This window comes from Pseudonaja textilis, chromosome Z (assembly GCF_049901715.1).
Source record: "Pseudonaja textilis isolate UNSWEBS1 chromosome Z, rPseTex1.2, whole genome shotgun sequence".
Classification (NCBI taxonomy): Eukaryota; Metazoa; Chordata; class Lepidosauria; order Squamata; family Elapidae; genus Pseudonaja; species Pseudonaja textilis.
This window is the reverse complement of record NC_142008.1, coordinates 2,989,526-3,013,086: the sequence shown is the minus strand read 5'-3', so window position 1 is coordinate 3,013,086 and position 23,561 is coordinate 2,989,526. Positions and strand designations below refer to the sequence as shown.

General features: G+C 43.2%; 1 protein-coding gene across 1 annotated transcript in view; it reads left to right on the top strand.

Moving 5' to 3' along the window:
* VIPR1 (vasoactive intestinal peptide receptor 1) overlaps positions 1–23,561 on the top strand; it is a 68,765-nt gene that overhangs the window by 17,845 nt on the left and 27,359 nt on the right. Inside the window, exons 2-3 of the mRNA XM_087916904.1 lie at positions 8,381–8,477; positions 21,310–21,417. Coding sequence (XP_087773030.1) covers positions 8,381–8,477; positions 21,310–21,417 — 205 coding nt within the window. The remainder of the gene's footprint in view (positions 1–8,380; positions 8,478–21,309; positions 21,418–23,561) is intronic.

The window sequence follows — 23,561 nt, the reverse complement described above, 5'->3', positions numbered from 1 at the left end:
GGCTTAGGCAGTAGGACGTGGCTTGGTGGGCGTGACTGGGTGGACATGGCTTGGTGCTCATGTTATTGGCTAGGGGTGGCCAACTCAATATCACTCACATCGAGGCACGCATCTCCTCGCCTGGCCTCTCGTGACTGTGGGGATGCTGCAACAGTCATAAGTGTGAAAAAGGGTCATAAGTCACTTTTTTCAGTGCCGTTGTAACTTTGAATGGTCACTCCACATGAGCAAAGTACCAGCAAAGGAGGGGAAAAAAACTCCAGAGATGTTCCTGAGACAGGAGGTCTAGTCCTGCCAAGAATGTAATAAGGGTCAACGGAGAGGCAGTTTCTGTAAGCAACACCAGAATGTTTCCTTCCTGCCTTCCTTACAGGATTAGGCCAGTAATTTCTTCTAACAACCGGTTCTCCGAACTGCTTAGAATGTTAACAACCGGTTCTAGCGAATAGGTGCGAACTGGTAGAATCCCACCCCTGAGGACGGCCAAATCTAAGCATCCTGTGGGCAGAATCCAGCCTGCGGGCCTTGAATTTGATACCCCTCATCTGGACCTCACAGATGTCGGTGGCATCTGTGGTGGCCTGGAGGGCAGAGGTGGTATTCAGCCAGTTCTGACCAGTTCTGGAGAACTGGCAGCAGAAATGTTGGGTAGTTCAGAGAACTGGCCAATACCGCCTCTGACTGGCCCCACCCCTATCTCTTCTCCACCTCTCGAGTCCCATCTGATTGGCTGGGTCTCCTTTGGTTGCCCTGCGCAGGAGAACAGAGCTGGAAAGCAGGACAGTGGGGTGGGGAGGGAATCGAGATTTTGCAGTATCCATCCCCTGCCACGCCCACCAAGCCACATCCGCCACACCATGCCCACAGAACCAGTAATAAAAAAAATTGAATCCCACCACTGCTGGCTGGAGGTTGGGGGAAGCCAGATTCAGTTAACAACCGTGTGACTAACTCAACAATGGCAGTGATTCACTTAACAACCGCGACCAAGAAAGTTTGCAAAATGTGGCAAAACTTTCTTAACAAATGTCTCCCTTAGCCACAGAAATCTTGGGCTTAATTTGATCATAAGTCGAGGACTACGTGTACAATGAGAATCCCTGGAGAGCAACGGAGAATTATCCAGATGTTGCTCAGGATCTGCTAGCAAAGTGTATTGTCATATCTGGAATGGCCTTGGGAGACGGAGGGAGGAACTGCATCCCAGGGAATTATCAAGATAAAATTACGGGGAACCCTCAGCTTCATAACAGAAAAGGAAAGAAATTCATCAGACCAATTATCAGATCATCAGCATTCCTTCAGTGTAGCCTTACGATAAATAGAATTAACTCAGTCATGTCCTGTTTTCGGTCTGGCTTACTTGGGAGGGCAGACATCAATCCTAAAAGTTTCATTTGGCCTTCCCAAACCATCCAGGCCTGTTTCTGGCAGTGAAAGGGGTTTTATTTATGTATTTATCACATTTATATATCCTCTCTTACACAGCCACAAGATGTCACCCTGGGTGGTACACAGTAAAATACAAAACAGTCTTAAATAGTCTTAACTAATTAAAAACATAAATATAATTGAAGCCATGGGAGATGGCCTCCAATGCCTTCCATGGAATATAGCCACTCTGCAGGACAATCAGTTTGGTCTAGTGGTTAAGGCGCCAGGCTAGAATCCAGGAGATAATGAGTTCTAATCCTGCCTTAGGAAAACTGCCAGGTAGACTTTGGGCCAATCACCAGGAGGTGAGGAATTCTAGTTCTGCCTTAGGCATGAAAGCCAGGTGGGTGACTTTGGGCCAATCACCAGGAGGCGGTGAGTTCTAGAACTATGTTAGCCACAAAAGCTAGCTTCCTGGCTTTGGGCCAATTTTTTAAAAAAATCCCTATTCCCATGGGATCTCCAGGTTAGCGAGTTTGAACGGATTGCTGAAAAAACAGTAGGGTCGGTCCCAATGATTGACTTAGAAGTACACATCTTGATGGCCTCCAGATGTTTGGGACCGCTACACTCTTGGGTGAGATCAGAGGTGGGTATTCAACAGGTTCTGACCAGTTCTGGAGAACCGGTAGCGGACATTTTGAGTAGTTGGGAGAACCAGCCAATCCCACCTCTGACTGGCCCCGCCAACCCCATCTCTTCTCCGCCTCCTGAGTCTCAGCTGATTGGCTGGGTCTTCTTTGGTTGCCCTGCAGAGGAGAACGGAGCTGGAAAGCAGGTTAGTGGGGTGGGGAGGGATTAGGGAATTTGCAGTATATCCTTCCCCTGCCACGCCCATCAAGCCACACCCACAACCCGTAGTCAAAAAATTTGAATCCCACCACTGGCTGAAATGCTTGCAAAACCTCTAAAACATCTGGAAGTTGACTACTGCCCGACCCTGCCTAGCCAGTTGGTTCAATTTCTGGGACTGGGAAGTTGATGGTGAACTGGAAGTTGTGGGAGATAGTGGTTCTCAGGAGAAATTAAGTTGTGGGGCCGAACAGGAGACAAACAGAAGTTAAAAGCAAGTAATAAATTAAGGAGGGGGAAAGATGATCAAGATTCAGAAAAAAAAACAAAATTGGTAAAGGAAGACCTTATCTATTCCTTTTTTTGTGAGGTCCTTGGTGCTAAGTTGGCTTGCAGATGTTTTGTGACCCAACTATATAGCATTGTCAGTGATAGAAGGGAGGAGGAGGAAGGAAGAGGAGGAGTGATTTACTTAACATCTGTGGCAAGAAAGTTTGTAAAATGGGGGCAAATTCACTTTAACTATCTCACTTAGCAACATAAATTTTGGGCTCTATTCTGGTTGTAAGTTGAGGACGACCTTTATTTTTTATTCCAATGTTGCTGGAAAAATTAGGGTTGTTTTTTTTCCTGCACTAGATAAGCCTTTGACCTCAGCGCTGGGGATGTTAGACCAAGCAACCTCCCTTGCGATCATCACAAAAATCTAGCAGTTCCATCAAAAACTCAGAGAGAAGAATAAAATAAGGAGGAAGCACAGCTTAATCTGCCTTAATCTAGTGTTGCTGCTACGAGAAAATAAGATGTGGGCGCCAGAAAGCAGGAGATTTGCTAAAATCAACCTACATCGGATACAGATTGGATTTTGCTGTACCAGGATGAGTTATAAGGCTTAACTGATCCACCAGAAGACAATTCTGATTTAAGACTCAATTTGTAATCTCTGAGCACAGCAGTGTTCCGAGATAGAAAGTGTTTCTGAACCGCAACATCTTTAAAATGTGAGGACATCCACTCCCAGAATCCCCCAGTCTACATGCTTTAAGGTGTGCGGATTTCAAATCCTGCAACCAGCAAGCTTTAAAGTGTGCAGGCTTCAACTCCCAGAATTCCCCAGCTACTATGCTTTAAAATGTATAGACTTCAACTCCCAGAATCTCCCAGCCAGCATGCTTTAAGAAGGTAGACTTCCATTCCCAGAATTCCTCAGCAAACATGATTTAAGACAGGCGGACTTCAGAACCCAAAATTCCATATCTTGGAAGGAAAAAAAAAAGCTCTTTTGTTTTTAACATTTTTAAAGACTTTTTTTCTTCCCAAATCTTCAAATTCAACTCTTGGGAGATTCAAAACATTCAAGATGGTGGCTTCGATTGTATTTTCTTTTTTGACCACATCTGCAGGCTCTTTTGCTTGATTTAAAACGCAGGAATTAAAAGGGAAAGAGTCCAGAAAACTGCCTTTCGTAGAGAATAATTTCATTTAAATCTTTGTTTTAAAAAACGAAACAAATAGAATGCCAACAATGTGGCTGAGAAATGTACATTATTCTTTCGCTCGGAAAAAATAATAATAGGTGAGCCGACGTCACCTCTGTTTGTGCATAAGAACAAGATACAGAATTATGAAAATCTCTTTTGCAATCGGTTTGGGGATCTCTTTGGAATAGATTTTAGCAGAACAAACTTAAACCTATTTATGAAACTTGGGTTGCGAAACAGAACAGGATTTGCTTTTCTCGAATCAAAATTCTGTCCCCAAAGACATTTATTGATGGATTTAAATGGTTTCCTGTTTCTGAAAATTGGGCTTGATGGGAGATTTATACAACCGAGAAGATGCAAGAAACTTTTTTGGACTTTTGACTAATTTCTGTGTTTATTCGGAGGAACTGTGTTTAAAAAAAGTTTTGACAGTTAGGGAAAGTCCAGAAGAAAAATGGATGTTTTTTTTTAAATGGAATTATGAAACAATAACAGAGAAAAAAAAAATCCAAATATTTTCAGAGGGGCTGGAACAATACGCTTCCAAGTTAAGGTTTGAAACCTCCAATCTTTTCTTCATTTAGTGACCGTTCAAAGTTACAACGGCACGGAAAAAAGTCACTTACACAGGTGGTCCTCCAGTCACAGCAGTTCATTTAGTGACCGTTTGAAGTTGCAATGACACTGGAAAAAAAAAGATTTTTTTTTCACACTTAATGACCGTTGCAGCGTCCTTAGGATCAACATTCACAGTTTTGGTAGTGATTCATATTTAAGACGGCTGCAATGTCTCCTTTTGCGACGTTCTGACAAACGAAGCCCCGTGGGGAAGCCAGATTCACTTAACAGCTGTGGGGCTAAGGTTAACAATGGCAGCGATTTGCTTAAAAACAGTGGCAAGGAAGCTGAGGGGAAATGGGGCAAAGCTCCCTGAACAACTGTCTCACTTTGCAACGGAAATTTGGGGCTTGATTTGGGTCGTAAGTCAACGAATCCCTGTAGTTGCACTGCGTTGTGCTCTTTTTTACCTTCCTCTATGCATCCCGTCCATCAGGTGGAGCAGGGATGAGGCGCATGGGTCTGATTGTGTGCTTATTTGGGTGTGCCAAGGAAACAAAATCTTTTTCATGTTGCATTAGCACGCACTGTGTGTGTGCGTGTGCATGTACACAATGCCTCCCCTGAGAATCGCATTTCAACATTTGGGGTCTGTCTGTTTTTCAACCGCTGTGTTTATCATGTTGATTTTAGTGTTGTGTTTGTGGATGTTCTAAGGAAAGGTGGTTTTTGTTTTTGTTTTAAATTTGGTTTCCGCAAACCTTAATTGCTGGTTCAAACGTTGGCTGTCATGGGTTTGACCTTTTTTAATGTATTCTTTGTGGCTTGTACGGACGCCCAGCCGGCCAATTATTGGGTGGTTTTAAAAAGCTTTTCCAGAAGTAAGACTGGAGTAGGAAATGCTGTGACTTCTTTTTATTGTGCAATATTTTCTAAAGACGGAGTGAAGAATGAAACATCGCAGCTGGGATGCCTGTTTTTCATTGTTGTGATTGCTAGCGGGTCAAGTAAGCGCGCCAGGAGACTGCGAGTTCTAGTCCTGCATTAGGCAGCGAAGCTGGCTGGGTGACGTTAGGACAGTCCACAAGAGACAGGGAGTTCTAGTCCCGCTTTAGGTATGAAAGGGGGCTGGGTGACTTTGAGCCATCACAAGGAGACTAAGAGTTCTAGTTCTGCCTTAGGCATGAAAGCCAGTAGGGTGGTTATGGACCAATCAGCAGGAGATGGCGAGTTCTAATTCTGCCTTAGGTATGAAAGCCGGCTGAGTGACTTTGAGCCAGTCATTAGGAGATACTGAGGGCTAATCCCACTTTGGGTATGAAAGCTATGGGCCAATTAGCAAGAGACAGTGAGTTCTAATCTCACTTTAGGCATGAAAGGTGGGTGACTTTGGGCCAATCAGCAGGAGACGGTGAGTTCTAGTTCTTTAGAAATGAAAGACAACTGGATGACTTTACACATATTAATATATTAATTCTTTTAAAAGTTAAAGTGCAACTGAAACCAGAAACTTTAACTTTTGGGTTTTAGGACAAGCAACTGGAAAAAAAACAGCCATGGGATTTTGCTTTTATGTACCATAATTGCATTGGGATTAAATTTGAAACTTTGAACAGTTGTTAAATGACCAATTACATGGATTTTCTTTGGTAGATTCAGTAGGGGATCGTACCTCAAATCCATGACCAAAAGGATAATTAATCCAAAGCATTTTCCCCCAACTAGATATCTTGGACTACAACTCCAATCATGCTTCAGCAAAGTCTGCAGGGCAAGGATGTTAGCAATGTTTTTCCCCCAATCTTCTCTGCAAATGCAGGTAATCCTCGACATACAACGCTTCATTTGCCACAACGGTCATAAGTGTGAAAAATAATCCTACATCGCTTTTTTTCAGTTCTAACTTTGAACAGTCACTAAACAGACTTTTGCAAGTAAAGGACTACCTGCAGTGTTGCATGATAACTTTTAACTGATCCCATTAAGAAGCTTTTAAGATGTTCAAATCTGTTGGATTATCTTTCCCATCACCCCAATAAACAAACGTGCAGTGGATGATGGGCACCCCAGTCCAGCGTTTCTGGATGAGGATGACCTTGCAGTGAAAAATGAGAATTCAGGGTGAAAAGGTAAAAGGAACAGAGACCAAAAACGCAAATACAGTCTTTAAAAGTATACACGTTCCTTTCAGTTCAGTCGAAAAACTATAAATAGCTCAGAGGAACACAACTAAAATAGACACTAAAAACTTACAAGGAAAGGACTGGTTTAATCTGACTTCTATTCTATTATTATAGTCCTCAATTTATAACAGCTGAAGAGAAGGGCCAGGGGAGACAGGATAGCAATATCTTCCAATATTTGAGGGGCTGCCACAGAGAGGAGGAAGGGGGTCAAGCTATTTTCCAAGGCACTCAAAGGCCAGAGAAGGAATAATGGATGGAAACTGATCCAGGAGAGATTCAACCTGGAAATAAGGAGAAACTTTCTGACAGGGAGAACAATCAACCCATGGAACAGAAGTTGCTTACGGAAGTTGTGGGAGCTTCATCCCTGGAAGCTTTCAAGAAGAAACTGGACTGCCCTCTGTCAGAAATGGTGTAGGGTCTCCCGCTTGGGTGCGGGGGTTGGACTAGATGACCTACAAGGTCCCTTCCAACACTGATCATCTGTGTTAAAATTCTATTTTGTTTAGAGACCTTTGAAGTTTGAACGGCACTAAAAACAACTGACTTAATGACCATTTTTCACACTTACGACCATTGAAGCAACCCCGTAGTCACGTGATCAAAATTCAGGCACTTGGCAAATCACTCGTATTTATGACTGTCTCAGTGTCCCGGAGTTATGTGATCAACTTTTCAGACCTTCTGACAAGCAAAGTCAATGAAAAAGCCAGATTAACAACCGTGTGACTAACTTAACAGCTGCAGTGATTCATTTAACAACCGTGGCAAGAAAGGTCAGCAAGTGGCTCACTAAAAAGCCCGCAAAAATGTTGGCCTCAGTTGTGGTTATAAATTGAGGACTACCTGTAGAAATTCCCCTAGCATTGGGAGACTGGGAGAAAAAATATACAGGCCCTTAATAAAGTTTTTTACTGATAAATGCTGTGAGGAATATTAGAATAACAGATTTAAACATAAATAAAAGGCTAAACACATGGAGAATGTTTACTGGAATTGGGTTTGTCTAGCCTTAATGAAGAGGACTAGGAGAGACAAAATTAGCAATCTTCCAATATTTGAGAGGCTGCCACAAAGAAGGCGGGTGTGTCAACGTATTTTCCAAAGCACCTGAAGGCAGGACAAGAAGCAACGGATGGAAAGTAAACAAGGAGAGAAGCAACCTGGAATTAAGGAGAAATGTTCTGACCGTGAGATCAATTAACTAGTGGAACAACTTGCTTAGAAATCATGTATGCTCCAACACTGGAGGCTTTTAAGAAGAGATTAGAAAAATAATTTCTCCGAAATGGTATAAGGTTCCTAATTGAGCAAGGGGCTGGACTCGTAGAAGACCTCTAGGACGTCTCTTCCAATTCTGTTGTCCTTTTTAAACTCAGGTTATTCTGTTAAATAAATTTAAAAATACAGCTCGGATTTTTGCAATCCCACCAGAATTCAGATATTCTCGCATGGATGATTCTCATAAGAGGGAGGGAGGCAGGCAGGAAAAGGGAGGGAGGGAGGGAAGGAAGGAAGGAAAATGGGAATGATGAAGGAAGGAAAGAAGGAAGGAAGGAAGGAAGGAAGGAAGGAAGGAAGGAAGGAAGGAAAGAAAGAAAGAAACTTGCAAAAGAAAAAAGGCAAGAAAGGGAGGGAGGGAGAAAAAGGAACAAGGAAGGAAGGAAAAGAAGGAAAAAGGAAGAGAGGGAAGGAAAGAAGGAAGTGAAAAGGGAGGGAGGGAAGGAAGAAGAAAAAAGGGAAAAGGAAGGGAAGGGAGGAAGAAGGAAAAAGGGGAAAGGAAGGGAAGGGAAGGGAGGAAGAAAAAAGGAACTTAACAGCTGCAAAGATTTCACTTTGCAACTGTGGCAATGAAGGTTGTAAAAGAAGGCAAAACTCACTTAAGAGCTGAATAACGAAGAGTTTCCCCTCTGGACTTTTTTGTAGGTGTCTGGAATGACTCCAGATTGCACCATCATGACGGTCATTGAGGCTGAACGAGAGAAGTGCCTGGGATACTCCAGTTCGGATAACCTGACTTTAGGTAAGAGGTTCGACAACCTTTTCATCTCCTTAAACATAATTGAAAACATCAGTACAGCAGGCTCCTGCTGACTGCTGGCTGGCTGCCTGCAATTTGGCAGTTCGAATCTCACCAGGCTCAAGGTTGACTCAGCCTTCCTTCCTTCCTCCCTTCCTTCCTCCCTCCCTCCCTTCCTTCCTTCTTTCCTTCCTTTCCTCCCCCCATCCATCCATCCATCTCAGCTCAAGGTTGACTCAGCCTTCCTTCCTTCCGAGGTGGGTAAAATGAGGACCCAGATTGTTGGGGGCAAGAGGCTGACTCTGTAAACCGCTTAGAGAGGCCTGTAAAAGCACTGTAAAACAGTATATAAGTCTAAGCCCTGTTGTTATTGCTATCTAAACTTGGTGGTGCAGTGGTTAGATTGCAGTACTGCAGGCGAGTTCTGCTTCTGTTTCTATTACTTTCGTAGAAATGGTGGTAGACTTTAGAAGAAACCCTCCCATACTACCACCTCTTACAGTACTAGACAACACAGTATCAACAGTACAGACCTTCAAATTTCTAGGTTCTACTATATCGCATGACCTAAAATGGACACCTAACATCAAAAACATCATCAAAAAAAGCACAACAAAGAATGTTCTTTCTGCACCAACTCAGGAAGCTCAAAGTGCCCAAGGAATTGCTGATCCAGTTCTACAGAGGAATGATTGAGTCTGTCATCTGCACCTCTATAACTGTCTGGTTTGGCTCTGCAACCCAACAGGACAGACACAGACTTCAGAAGATAATTAGGACTGCAGAACCTTATGAATTACTACCAACCTGCCTTCCATCAAGGACCTGTATACAGCACGAATCAAAAAGAGGGCTGTGAATATATTTACAGACCCCTCACATCCTGGACATAAACTGTTTCAACTCCTTCCCTCAAAATGACGCTATATAGAGCACTGCACACCAGAACAACTAGACACAAAAACAGTTTTTCCCCGAAAGCCATCACTCTGCTAAACAAATAATTCCCTCCACGCTGTCCAACTATTTACAAAGTCTACATTACATCCTTCCTTTCACCCATCTCCTCTCACTTATGACTGTATGACTGTAACTTTGTCGCTTGTATCCTTATGATTTATATTGACTGTTTCCTAGTATGATTTGATTGTTTATTGTACCCTATGATTAAGTGTTTGTATCTTAATCATTAAGTGTTGTACGTTATGATTCTTGTTTCTTAACAAATGTACCTTTTCTTTATGTATACTGAGAGTATTTACACCAAGACAAATTCCTTGTGTGTCCAATCACACTTGGCCAATAAAGTTTTCTATTCTATTCTATTCTGCTGCCTGCCGGCTGCCTGCAATCTGGCAGTTCGAATATCACCAGGCTGAAGGTTGACTCAGCCTTCCATCTTTCCAAATGAGGGCCTGGATTGTTGGGGGCAAGAGGCTGACTCTGTAAACCACTTAGAGAGGGCTGTAAAAGCACTGTGAAGCGGTATAGAAGTCTAAGTGCTATTGCTATCTAAAACTGTGGTGCTGCAGTGGTTAGACTACAGTATCGCAGGCTGACTCTGTCCACAGCCAGAAGTTCAATCCTGACCGGCTCAAGGTTGACTCAGCCCTCTGTCCATTCTGAACAAGCATCTATTTCTGAGAGCCATCATTCATGGTCTCCAACCTGGTCAGTTCTTCAACTATTAATTTGGAAGCTCAAACATTGGTCCATTTGAAAAACAGGTGAGATACAGCACAGGTACCCCCTGAGTTATAACCATTCATTTAGAGATTGTTTGAAGTTACAACAACACTAAAAAAAGGTGACTTATGACTATTTTTCACTCTAAACAACCATTGCGTGATCATCATGTGATCAAAATTCGGATGTTTGGCAACTGACTCGTATTTATGACGATGGGATGATGTCAAGTTCAAGGAAAGTCAAGGTCACTTAACAACCGTGTGACTAAATTAACAACTGCAGTGATTCACTTAACAGCTGTCGCAGGAAAGGTCATAAAATGGGATAAATTTCACGTAACAAGGGTTTTGCTTAGCCACAGAAATTTTGGGCTCAATTGTTGTTGTAAGTTGAGGATCCACCTGTATTTTTGCTCTTTAAAATTTCCGTGTTGTTGTATAAGCCTGGGGAATCTCCGAACAATCACTCGGTTTCGCAGGCCTCTTCAAATTCTTCCTGATTTTGCAATTCGACGGTGAAAAATAAGGAAGTTGGAGAACAGCAGAATTGTTGTGTTATTGTTTAATTCAGGAATTGAATTAACTTCTATTAAATCAACTTAAAGTGGTCTGTCGTTAAGCATTTTTAATAATATCACACATCAATGCACTTCCAGTTGTGTTTTTTCTGGCAATATGTTATTTATATGCAGGTAGTCCTCGACATACGACCACAATTGAGCCGAACATTTCCGTTGCTAAATGAGACCATTGTTTAGGGAATTGTGTCCCGTTTTACAGCCTTTCTTGACACAGCTGTTAAATGAATCGCTGCGGTTGTTAAGTTAGCTAACACAGTTGTGCAGTGAATCAGGCTTCCCCGATGATGTTGCTTATCAGAAAGTTGCCACACTGCGACCGTCATAACTATGAGACAGTTGCCAGCCGCCTGAATTTTGATCACGTGACCATGGCCACAGTTGTAAGTGTGAAAAATAGTCATGTTGCTTTTTTTCAAGTGCCATTGTAACTTCGGTCACTAAACGAATTGTTTGTAAGTCGAGGACTATCTGTATTTTTTATTTCTCAGCCTCTTTCACTGACAGGTGGAGGTTTTTCAAGGCAAGGAACCCAATTTGCAAATTTTGTAAACCCCTTGGGCTTCTGTCCCTCCTTCTTTCCCTTTCCTTTCTCCAGAATATTATTGGATCCCCGTGCTTTGAGTGGCAGTTCTATCACCAAATCCTCACACGGCTAGGGAAAGCTCCTTCCTTCTCTTTCTTTTTGCTCCTTTCCTTCTCCTTCCTTCCTTTTTTCCTTCCCTCTTCTTCCCGCCTTCTCTTTCTCCTTCCTTCATTCTTTTTCTATCCTCCCTTCTTTTTCCTGCCTTCTCTCTATTCCTTTCTTCTGTCCTTCCTTCGCTCACTCATTCTCTCCTAATTCTTCCTTCCATCCTTCTCTTTCTCTACCTCCATTCCTTCTCCTTTTCCTTCCTTCCTTTCTTCTTTCCCTCTCTGTTCCTGCCTTCTCTCTCTTTCCTTCCTTCCCTCCCGCCTTCATTCTCTCATTCCTTCATTCTCTTATTTCTTCCTTCCATCATTCTCTCTTCATCCTCTTTCCTCCTTTTCCTTCCTTTCTTTCTTCACTCTCTGTTCTTGCCTTCATTCTTTTTCCTTCCCCCTTCCTTTCTCCTCCTCCCCTTCCTCCTTCCTTCCTTCCTTCTCTCTATTTTATTCATACCTTCTGTCCTTCTCTCTATATCTTCCTACTTGTTTTCCTTCCTTTTCTCTCTTCCCTCTCTCTTTTCCTGCCTTCTCTCTTTATTTCCTTCCTTCTTTCATTTCTTCCTTCCCCCTCTTCCCTTGCTCCCACTGTCCTTCCTTCCCTCTTCCCTTGTTCCTTCCTTCCTTCATTCCCTCCCTTTTTCCTTCCTTTTTTGTGGCCCCAGAAGCCCAGCCTTCCTGACCTCCAAGGACATTTACGCAACTCTCTTTGCCTCACTAAAACCTTGCTCAATAGCAGTAACTGTGAGAAGGATCTCGGAGTCCTTAGTGGACAATCGCTTAAATCGGAGCCAGCCGTGTGCTGCAGCTGCCAAAAAAGCCAACACAGTTCTAGGCTGCATTAACAGATAGAATGAAAATTACATGAAGTATTAGTACCACTTTATAAAGTAAGGCCACACTTGGAATACTGCATCCAGTTTTGGTCACCACCATGTAAAAAAAGATGTTGAAACTCTGGAAAGAGTGCAGAAAAGAGCAGCCAGCATGATTGGTTGCCCTCTCCCCTCTTTGGAAGAGCTTTATAGCTCCTGCTGCCTTAAGAAAGTTCAAAACATCCTCAAAGATCCATCTCATCCTGGGCAGCCTTTTTTTGAATTATTACCATCTGGCAGACGGTACAGAATAATAAAAACAAGGACAAATAGATTGAAAAATAACTTCTATCCCAGGGCAGTAACTCCATTGAATTCTACTGTATAGTGCAGTGTTGGTGTGGTGTCGGGGATTTTCAAATCAATGTGTGGGGTGTGAAGGATATGTGTGTTTGTGTTTATTTTCATGGTCGTGATGTGCACTGAAGATGGCGTTTGATTTCGTTGTACGAGGTGCAATGACAATAAACTAAACTAAACTAGGGGCTTGGAGGCTAAAACATAAAGAACAGTTGTTGAAATTGGGTTTGTAATGAAAAGAAGGACTAGGGTTGACATGATAGCAGTGTTTGGATATTTGAGGGGCTGCCACAGAGAGGAGGGGGTCAAGCTATTCTCCAAAGCACCTGAGGGCAGGAGAAGAAGCCATGGATGGAAACTAATCAAGGAGAGAAGGAGAAATTTGCTGACAGGGAGAACAATTAATCAGTGGAACAACTTGCCTCTAGAAGTTGTGAATGCTCCAACACTGGAAGTTTTTAAGAAGAGATTGGAGAGAACCATTTTACCGGTTTCCTGCCTGAGCAAGGGGTTGGACTAGAAGACCTCCAAGGCCCCTTCCAACTCTGTTATTCTATTTCACTTGCCTTCTTTCCAAGCCTCTTCCGAGTCACCAAACTTGTTTGAGGGGTCAAAAGGCAGTTTAAGAACCTGGATGAGTTTGTCTGCAGAATAAACATTGCATCGTTGGCATCCGCTGAAAAGAAGCTTTCGCTGATTCAACAAGATGTTTGTTTTTCGCTTTACGCATGGTAACAGATTTCATCAGGAGCCCCGTTGGTGCCAACTGTTCTTTAATGATGGACAGGTACCCATAAACCGACGGATCCTGTTTTAAGCCTCCACAGAGCCAGCTGAGTCAAAATTAAAGGCACAGCAGTTTCAGATAATAACAGAATAGCAGAGTTGGAAGGAACCTTAGAGGTCTTCTGGTCTAACTCTCTGTTCATGTTATTGTACCAACAAGTCAGTAATAAATTGAAAGTTAAATATTCCATGGGGGAAAAAATGAACTCTATGAAAGTTTCTGGAAAAGTTTCTAATTTATGTATCTGTGCATGCAAATCCCTTTGTGGTTTTTTTTTAATTGCAACCATGTACAGGTAATCCTCGACTTACGACCACAGTTGACCCCCAAATTTATAAGTCTCTGAGTGAGACATCTGTTAAGGGAGTTTTGGCCCATGTTATGAACTTTCTTGCCATCGTTGTTAAGTGAATCGTTGCGGTTGTTCAGTGAGCCACAGGGTTGTTAAGTGAATCTGGGCTTCCCCATTGACTTTGCTTGTCAGAAGGCCACAGAAGGGGATCATGTGACCCCCCCGGGAATGCTGCGACCGTCATAAATATGAGTCAGTTGGCAACTATCTGAATTCTGATCACGTGACCACGGGGATGCCGCCATGGTTGTAAGTGTGAAAAATGGTCATAAGTCGTTTTTTCAGTGCCGTTGTGACTTCAAACGGTCACTAAGTGAACTGTTTTAAGTCAAGGAATACCTCCATGTACTTTTTTTCCACTTTCTGTTACTAATCACTTTCCCTATCAATATAGAGGAAGAGTTTTTGATGATTCCTTGATTTGGCTGTTTTTTTTACTGTGTGATTGTTTCTCCGAGTTGGTAGTTCCTTGACTGGGGTATAATTGTTTGCTTTGTGATTGTTGCTCTGGAATTAGTCTTTTGATCTCTGCTTATCTAGGTGTTGATTGCTGGCAAGGAAGTGCTTCATCTTTTTGCTTCCTTTTTGGTGGTTTGAGTTGTCTCTTTTGGGTGGCGTGTAGACGTTTATCTCTCTGTGCCTGTAGATAGCTGCGTTGGCTGATACGTTGACAGGGTGAGCTACTAGGGGATAAAAAGAGGGCAAACCCCACTCTCTCCTAGCCCTGATGATGACATACATGTAGCCTAGTCAGGTTATGAAACACATCTGCAAGAAAACAAACTGATATGGTAGAACACCAAGGAATTACCCCTCTCTTCTTCTTCCTCCTCCTTCTCTTCGCTGCAGAACCCGCTCCCTCCTAGAATTGATGGCGTTAGCGACTCTGGTATTGAAACTTCTGCAAAAGTTAAAATATAATAAAATAATAATAATAATAATAATAATAATAATAATAATAACAACAACACCAACAACAACAACGCTACCTGAACAGTTCCTAGGTCCTTGGTTGGGGCTTGAGCTGTTGAGCTATATCAACCATCCCCAAAGGCTGTGAATCTCACCAAAGACTAAATAATAATAATAATAGTAATAATAAATTTTTAAAAAAAGAAATATAAAACCAACAAAGCTCAGAAAGTGCCAAGTATTCCAAAGTTGTCCCCTCCTCCTCCTCCTCCTCCTCCTCCTCCTCCTCCTCCTCCTCCTCCTCCTCCTCCTCCTCCTCCTCCTCCTTTGTTCCTCTACTCCACACACCCCACTCCCTTCTAGCACTGATGATGTTACCTAATTTGGTAATTTCCTTATCCCTCATTTCCTAGGCAGGTTTGCATAAAACATCTGGATTTGAAATTAGCCAGGTTCAGGGAGCAGCAAGGATTCTACAGTCCTTCCCCTCCTCCACTCTATACCCTCCACTCTCATCTAGCACTGATGGTGTTATATAGTTTGGTCATGAAACATCTGGAAGAGATCAGCCTGATTCAGAGAGCACCAAGGTTCCTGTAGTTCAACCCCAAAGCTGCAGATACTGTATTCTTTTTCCATTGGCCTTGTCTTAATCTCTGACCTAGCCTAAACTCAGCCTAATTGAACCTGCCCTGCAGTACATCAGATGGCCACCAGGTGTCACAAAGGGATGAGGAAAAGTGCCTCTTAGCTGCCATCTATGGGCTGTACTGTTAGTTGTGAGCCAGCTCTGTAAATCTAATTCTGCCAATCTAAATGAATTTCAGTAGGAGAAACATAAGATTGCAAGTCCTTCACTCCCCTCAGATCTAATACAGGGAGTCCTCAACTTACAACCGTTGATTTTGTGGCTGCTCAAAGCCTACAACGGCACTGAAAAAAGTGACTTATGACTGCTTTTGACTACGCTTTTGTAACCTCCCCATGTTCACATGATCCAAGTACAGAACTTTGGCAACTGACTCATACTTATGACGGTTGCAGTGTCTCCCAGGGTCTTGTGATCCCCTTTTGCGACCTTCTGACAAGCAACGGGGAAGCCCAGATTCACTTAACAACTAGAGCGGTTTGTTTAACCACTGTGGCACGAAAGGTCGTAAAGTGGGACGAAACTCCCTTAAAAAAGTTCTCGTATTGCAACGGAAAGTTTGGGCTTGGTGGTGGCCTTGCCTAGGAATTCTGCCGGCTGTTTTGCATTCCGTTGCCGGAATGATGGAATTATCAGTCGTCGCCTCGTGCACCCATTTATTTTGCTAATTAAATGATCAGCGGTTCCTTTAGCAAAGCACTCGTCTGTAATCAGGATAAGGTGAAAAATGTACCGGATTGAGTCACCCTGTGATCAATCGCCTTGATTTAAGTCGATTCATCCCTTCAGACATGTTAAGTCTGCCCTGCAAGGGAGTCATGCATCACAGACAGACCAGCTTAACACTTCATCCGTCATTCCCCACCCTCCCTCTCTCTCTTCTACCCCCAAATGCAGGATATAAAAAGCCATTTCCTGCTTATGAATCATTCAGGAAAGGGGGTAATTATTAACCATCCCTGATATTCAATGCCACGTCAGTTTGGCACGATGACAGGCAATCCTTGACCAAAATCGGGCACCGGGATTTCCGTCGTTAAGCGAGTCACACCCAATTTTAGCACCCTTTTTTTTTTTTTGCCGCAGTTGCTAAATAACCACAGCCGTTGTTAAGGGGATGAATCCAAATGTTGAGTGAATCCAGCTTTTTCCATATTTTTCACAAATGTATTGCCATGGACAGGGAATCAAAATTCGGATGCTTGGAAACTGGCATGTACTTATGACAGTTGCAGAGTCCCCGGGGAGTCATGTGATCGTGACCTTCTGATGAGCAAAGCCGATGGGGAAGCCAGATGTAATTAACAGCCGGGTGACTAATTTCACAACTGCAATGAGGATTCCCTTAACAACCGTGGCAGGAAAGGTTGTAAAATGCAGCAAAACTTGCTTAACAATGGTTCTGTTTGGCAGTGGAAATTTGGGGCTTAATTGTGGTTGTAAGTCGAGGACTACTTGTATCCCCACTCTCCACCGAATGGCTTGTTTAATTTTAGCTTGGCAGATATGCTTGTTTATTACTTAACTTAACTGAATTGAATTCTTTATTGTCATTGTACATATATACACAGTATATACATAAAACCAAGTTCACATAACTCCCAGAGACCAGACCCAACACGCACAAACACAAAGCCATCACTCTGCTAAACAAATAATTCCCTGAATACTGTTCAACTATTTACAAAGTGTACACTACTATTATTGTTAATCTTCTCACCACTCCTTATCACCCAGGCCCTCCCACTTGACTGTTTCCTAGTATGATTTGATTGTTAATTGTACCCTATGACTATCATTAAGTGTTGTACGTTACGATTCTTGATTCTTAACAAATGTACCTTTTCTTTATGTATACTGAGAGTATTTACACCAAGACAAATTCCTTGTGTGCCCTATCACACTTGGCCAATAAAAGTATTCTAATTATAGCTCTGGGATAAAAACTGTTCAGGAAAACATGCGGTCCGAGTTTTAATTGCTCTTAGTCTTCTGCTAGAAGGTAACAGTTCACAAAGATTGTAAGCAGGATGGGAAGAGTCTCTGAGAATGTTGTGCAACTTCCTCAAACAGCGAGATGCAAAGATATTATCCAGGGCTGGAAGTGCCAGAAATTTAAAACTACCAACCCTCTCCACCTCAACTTACTCAGTCGGATGGAGTTTATTCAACAAGCCATGTTTAACCCAACCATGGCTTAACAGGATGCATCAACCCAGCCTATGACAAGTACTTCCTGTGACCCAAATTTAGAACTAGGATTTTTTTCAGGATTTGCCGAATACAAGAAGCCCAAATCTCTCCTTTAAAGAAAAAAGGAATACCTTTCCCTGACTTACAACCCCATTTTTTGGTCATTAAGAGAGACAGTGTTCCAATTTACGACCTTTCTTGCCACAGTTGCTAAGTAAATCACTGCAGTTGTTAAGTGATTAAGACACAGTGGTTAAGCGAATCTGGCTTAATGTTGAACATTTAACCACTATTTTTCTATCAATTCCTCACCCTTCTTCCTGCCTGACATCAGCAGAAACTTATGTGAATCATATTCACAAAGGCAGAAGCAGTTTTGCCCTGGTAAATCTTTCCTGCGTAATGGTGTAAGTAGTCCTCCACTTAAGACTACAAGAGAGCCCAAACTTTCTGCTGCTAAGCAGGACAGCCGCAGATCGAGTTTTGCTCCACGGTACGACCATTTTTGCCACATTGGCTAAGTGAAATACTCCAGTTGTTTAAGTTAATGACATGCTTGTTAAATGAATCCAGCTTCCCATTGCTTGTCAGGGGGTTGCAAAAGGAAGACATTGCAACCGTCATAAATACGAGTCAGTTGCCAAGCATCTGAATTTTGATCACGTGACCATGGGGATACTGCAACGGTCGTAAGCGTGAAAAACGGTCATAAGCCAGCCTTTTTTCCCCCCATGTCCTTTTAACTTTGAACGGTCACTAAACGAATGGCTGTAAGTGGAGGACTTTCTATACTCGTTTTTTTTTTTGATGCCACAGCTGCCTTCCCAAAACTCAGTATGACAGCTGTTTGGCCACCTCGGGGTCATTTGGAGATCCGGTCAGCGCTAACCGGTGTCCCTGGGTGCCATTTCTTTTATCAAATATGTGCACAATTTCGGACACGCACCTCTGCCGGACGTGTGCAGTCAGTTGGATGCTCAGAGTTCAGACAGCCTACAGCTTTTCTGCACTCGCTCGCTCGCTCACACACACACACACACACACACACACACACACACACGTCCCCCCGCAAAAACCAAGAAATCTTTGGGCAATGCCCCAGTGCCATATAGCTGAGGACTACCGATACCTGTATTAATTTAGTTATGGGAGCGTCCTCACTTGAGACCTTCAAGAAGAGATTGGGCTGCCATCTGTCAGAAATGGCGTAGGGTCTCCCGCTTGGGTGGAGCGGGGTTGGACTAGATGACCTACAAGGTCCCTTCCAACTCCGATTATCTGTATCGTGCTGTATGGAAGGAGTAACCGAGAAACATCTGGTGTTTCCCCCCCCCACACACACACCATTAAAACAGCAGCAAGAATATACAGGGAGGTTTTTTTTTTCTAAGTTTTTCCATCTTAACCATAAAAATGTCAAAAGGTTATAACGTGCAACAATTCTTTCAGACGAGTGGAGAATTTTTGCTTAAGATCTGCTAAGGGGAAATTACCTGTGAAAGACAATATGGAAGATCTGTCAGCCTTCAAGGTGGCCCGGACAAGAAATCAATACTGGGAATATTAAGGCTGCTTTCCTTGCAAGGAGGAAGTAAAACAAAAAAACAAAAAAAAAACTTGCAAGTCTGAAAGGACAATTCTTCCCCTCCCCGCTTCTCCTCCCTCCCCCTCCCCTTTAAAGGGGGCCCCCATCTAGCAACCATGGTTGGCTTGGGGATTTTTCCTCTGTATCCAATCTTGCCTGAAACCTTCCTTCCTTCCTTCCTTCCCTCCCTCCCTCCTTCCTTCCTCCGTTCCTTCCTTCTTTCCTTCCTTTCTTCCCTCCCTCCCTCCTTCCTTCCTTCCTTCTATTCTTCCTTCCCTCCTCACTCCTTTCTTCCTTCCTTCCTTCCATCCTTCCTTCTTTCCTTCCCTCCCTTCTTCCTTCCTCCGTTCCTTCCTTCTTTCCTTCCTTTCTTCCCTCCTCTATCCTTCCTTCCCTCCCTCACTCCTTTCTTCCTTCCTTCCTTCCATCCTTCCTTCTTTCCTTCCCTCCCTCCCTCCCTCCTTCCTTCCTTCTATCCTCCCTCCCTCCTTCCTCCGTTCCTTCCTTCCTTCTTTCCTTCCTTTCTTCCCTCCTCCTCCTTCCTTCCTTCCTTCCTTCTATCCTTCCTTCCCTCCCTCATTCCTTTCTTCCTTCCTTCCTTCCTTCCTTCTATCCTTCCTTCCTTCCTCCCTCCCTCCCTCCCTCCTTCTTCCTTCCTTCCTTCCTTCCTTCCTTCCTTCCTTCCTTCCTTCCTTCCTTCCTTCTTTCCTTCCTTCCTTCCCTCCCTCCTCCTTCCTTCCTTCCTTCCTTCCTTCCTTCCTTCCTTCTATCCTTCCTTCCTCACTCCCTTCCCATTCTCTTTCCTCATTCATTCATTCCTTTCCTCTCTTCCCTTCATTTGCTGTTCTTCCCTACGCTCATCCCCCCTTCCTTTCCCTTTCCATCGTCTTCCTGTTTCCTTTCTTCCTCCCTTGCTTCCTTCCCTCCTTCTTTCTTCTATTTCTTCCATCTTTTTTCTCTTCATCTTTCTTTTCTTCCTCTGTTCCCTCCTTTCCTCTTTCCTTCCTTCCTCCCACTCTGCCTCCCTACTTCCCTCCCTCCTTTCCCATTCTTTTTCCCCATTCATTCTTTCTTCTCTTCCTTCCTTTTCTCTCTTTCCTTCATTTGTTCTCCTTCCTTCCCCTCCCGTCATCTCCCCTTTCCTTCCCTTCCCTTTCCTTTTTCTTCCTGTTTGCTTTCTTACCCCTTGCTTCCTTCCCTCCTTCTTTCCTTTTCACCCCTCTTTCTCACCTCCCTTTTCTCCTCTTTCTTTTCTTCCTCTGTTCCTTTCCCCTTTCCTTTCTTACTCCTTTCCTCCCTCCCTATTACTTTTCATCCACCTGCCCTCCCTCCTTTCTCCCTTTTCCCCCTCACTTTTCATTACCCAGCTAAATAACGTCACCAGTGCTAGAAAGGAGTGGCATTCTCTCTCTCTCTCTCTCTCTCTCTCTCTCTCTCTCTCTCTCTCTCTCTCTCTCTCTCTCTCTCTCCCCCCCCCTCCCTCCCTGCCTGTCTGTCTGATAATGTTACATAGTTCAGTAATGAAATGTCTGGAAGAAAACAATTAAGCTTAGAGGCCAAGGGGGAGGGGAAGAGAAAGGGGGAAAGAGGAAGAGAAGAAGTGGGAAAAGAAGAAAATAAAGGAGGAAGAGAGGAAGGAAAAAAGAAAGAGAGAGAAAGAGAAAGGAAGGAAGGAAGGAAGGAAGGAAGGAAGGAAGGAAGGAAGGAAGGAAAGAAAGAAAGAAAGAAAGAAAGAAAGAAAGAAAGAAAGAAAGAAAGAAAGAAAGAAAGAAAGAAAGAAAGAAGAGGGTAGGGAGGAAGGGAATTCTGGCTTCCAGCATTGATGATGTTATCTAGTTGGGTCATGAAACGTCTGCAAGAAAACCATTGTAACTTCAAACGGCCACACAACAAAAAGATTGTAAGTTGAGGCCTAAGTGTATTCTATAACTTTGTGGTTTTCACCGAGGCCATGTTCTAGTCCCATCCTAGGCATGAAAGCCAATTGGAGGACTTCGGGCCAATCACCAGATGTGAGTTCTAGTCCTGCCTTAGGCACAAAAGATGGCTGGGTGACTTTTGAGCCAATCATTTTCTCTCATATCAACCATACTAACAGGATTGTTATGGTGTGTGAAATAGGAGGAGGAAGGAAGAAGTATTAGATACGTTCACCGCCTTGTATTGTTTATTAAAAAAAAAAATCTAAGAGCAGAATATAAAATAAATAAACGTGTTGTTCTTTTCCCATAGGTTGTGGAAGTCTCTGGGATAGCATTAACTGCTGGCCCGCCGCAAATTTGGGGGAAACAAAAGTGTTGTCCTGTCCTCTCTTTTTCACCTACTTTTCAAAATTTCAAGGTAAGTTGAACTAAAGATTGTTGTTGTTTTTTCCAAAAATTGATCAGTGGAATTTTGTGCTGTGCATAAAGGTCTCTGGGATGCAATCTATCAGTTGACCTCCAGATGGCATGGAAGAACAAGGAAATGCTCTGAACTCTTTGCTGCCATCCAATGTTTCTCATAATTATTGCAATTTTGGCCAATCTAGTGCCTTTTAGTAGCATAGAAGCTAAAATCAGAAGGCGTCTGATTTTTATGACCTTTTTTCCCATGCCTGTTAAGTGGATCAGAGGAGCTGCTAAATGAATCATGAAGTTGTTAAATGAATCCGGCTTTCCCCAGCGGTGATCCTGGGATACTATATCATAAATACATACTGGTTGCCAAGTTCCCAATTTTTGATCACATAATACTGCAGAGTTCTTAAGTGTGAGGACTGGTCATAAGACACATTCAGTTGTACCATTGTAACTTCAAATGATCACAAAGCGAATAGTTTTAAGTCAAGGACTATCTATAGAAACTGCTCAGACATAACCACATGTTAAGATGGGCGGTTAATAGATTTTACAAATAAATCAGGTAGTCCTCAAATTATGACCAAAATTGAGCCCACAGTTTCTGCTGCTAAGTGAGGCAGTTATTCAATGAGTTTTGCCTCATTTTGCAACCTTTCTTGCCACAGTTAAGCGAACTACTGCACTTGTTAAATGACTAACATGATCGTTAAGCGAAACTGGTTTCCCCATTGACTTTGCTTGTCAGAAGATCACATGACCACAGGACATGGCAACTGCCATAAGTACATGCCAGTTGCCAAGCATCATATTTATAACGATTACATTATCCCTTTTGCGACCACCTGACAAGCAAAACTAGCAACAGTGGCAAGAACGATATTAAAATGGGGCAAAAACTCACTTAACGACTGTCTTGCTCAGCAGTGGAAATTTTGGGCACAATTGTGGTCGTAAACCAACAGATAAGTCTTTACAAGAAAGTGGAATTAACGTATTTGATCTGATTCCTATCTTCTTTAACCTGCCAGCCCGAAATTGGAAAGAGATTGATTTGTTTGGGTTTTTTTGCTCGTGGATTTATTCCAACGGCAAGCCAAGATAAAGATCGTGGTTAAATCTTTAGGATGCTTGAAACAATAAGCTGATAATTTAGACCACACACTTTGTGCCCTCATCACAAACTCTTTATGCCATGATATCCATCACGGACAACCATTCTTGACTGGCATAATCATCCCAGAACAAATTGTTGTCGTTGGTGTGGAAATAGGATACCATTTGGTGGTGCGACGGCTGAAATTACCGGTGGCATCCTGACGACTTTCAGAAAAAGCTATGAATATCATACATCTTAAAGACTGTCAAAAGAGCAGGCTTTTCATTATCAGGCAGGCAGCTGTTTGGTCGAAAGGGCTAAGTTTTCTTCACGCCGAGAGCCAATGATTAAATTATCCCTAGATAGGAAGAGGAAGATTGACGATGAAAGAAAATACTGGCAGTCAGGCTTGAATTGTGAGGTCCTCGGTGCTGGGTGGTTTTCTTGCAGTCGTTTTGTGACCCAACTAGGGAACATCATCAGTGCTTGGGGGGGCGGGGAGGAAGAGGAAGTAGAAGAGGAAGAGGGGGACTGTAGGGTCCTTGCGGGTCTCTGAAGTTGGTTGTTTATTTGCAAACGTTTCATGACCCAGTTAGGTAACATCATCTGTGCTAGGAGGGGTGTGGAAGGGATATGAGGAGGAGGACTGTAGCGCCCTTAGTGGTCTCTGAACTTGGTTCCTGCAGACATTTCATAGTCCAACTAGGTAATCTCATCAGTGGCAGAAGAGAGAGCGGTTGTCGGGAGGAGGAGTGGGGGAAAGAGGAAGAGAGGGAGGTGAAGGAGGACTGTAGGGTCCTTGGTGGTCTCTTAGCTTAACTGTTTTCCTGCAGATATTTCATAAACTAACTAGGTAACAACACCTGTGCTAGAAGGGAGGGGGAATAGGGGGGGGGAGGAGGGAGAAAAGGGGAAGAGGAAAAGGAGGAGGGTGGGGAGGTGAAGGAGGACTGTGGGGTCCTTGGTGGTCTCTGACCCTGTTTGTTTTCCTGCAGACAATTCATAACCCAACTAGGTAACCACATCAGTGCTAGGACGGAAGCAGG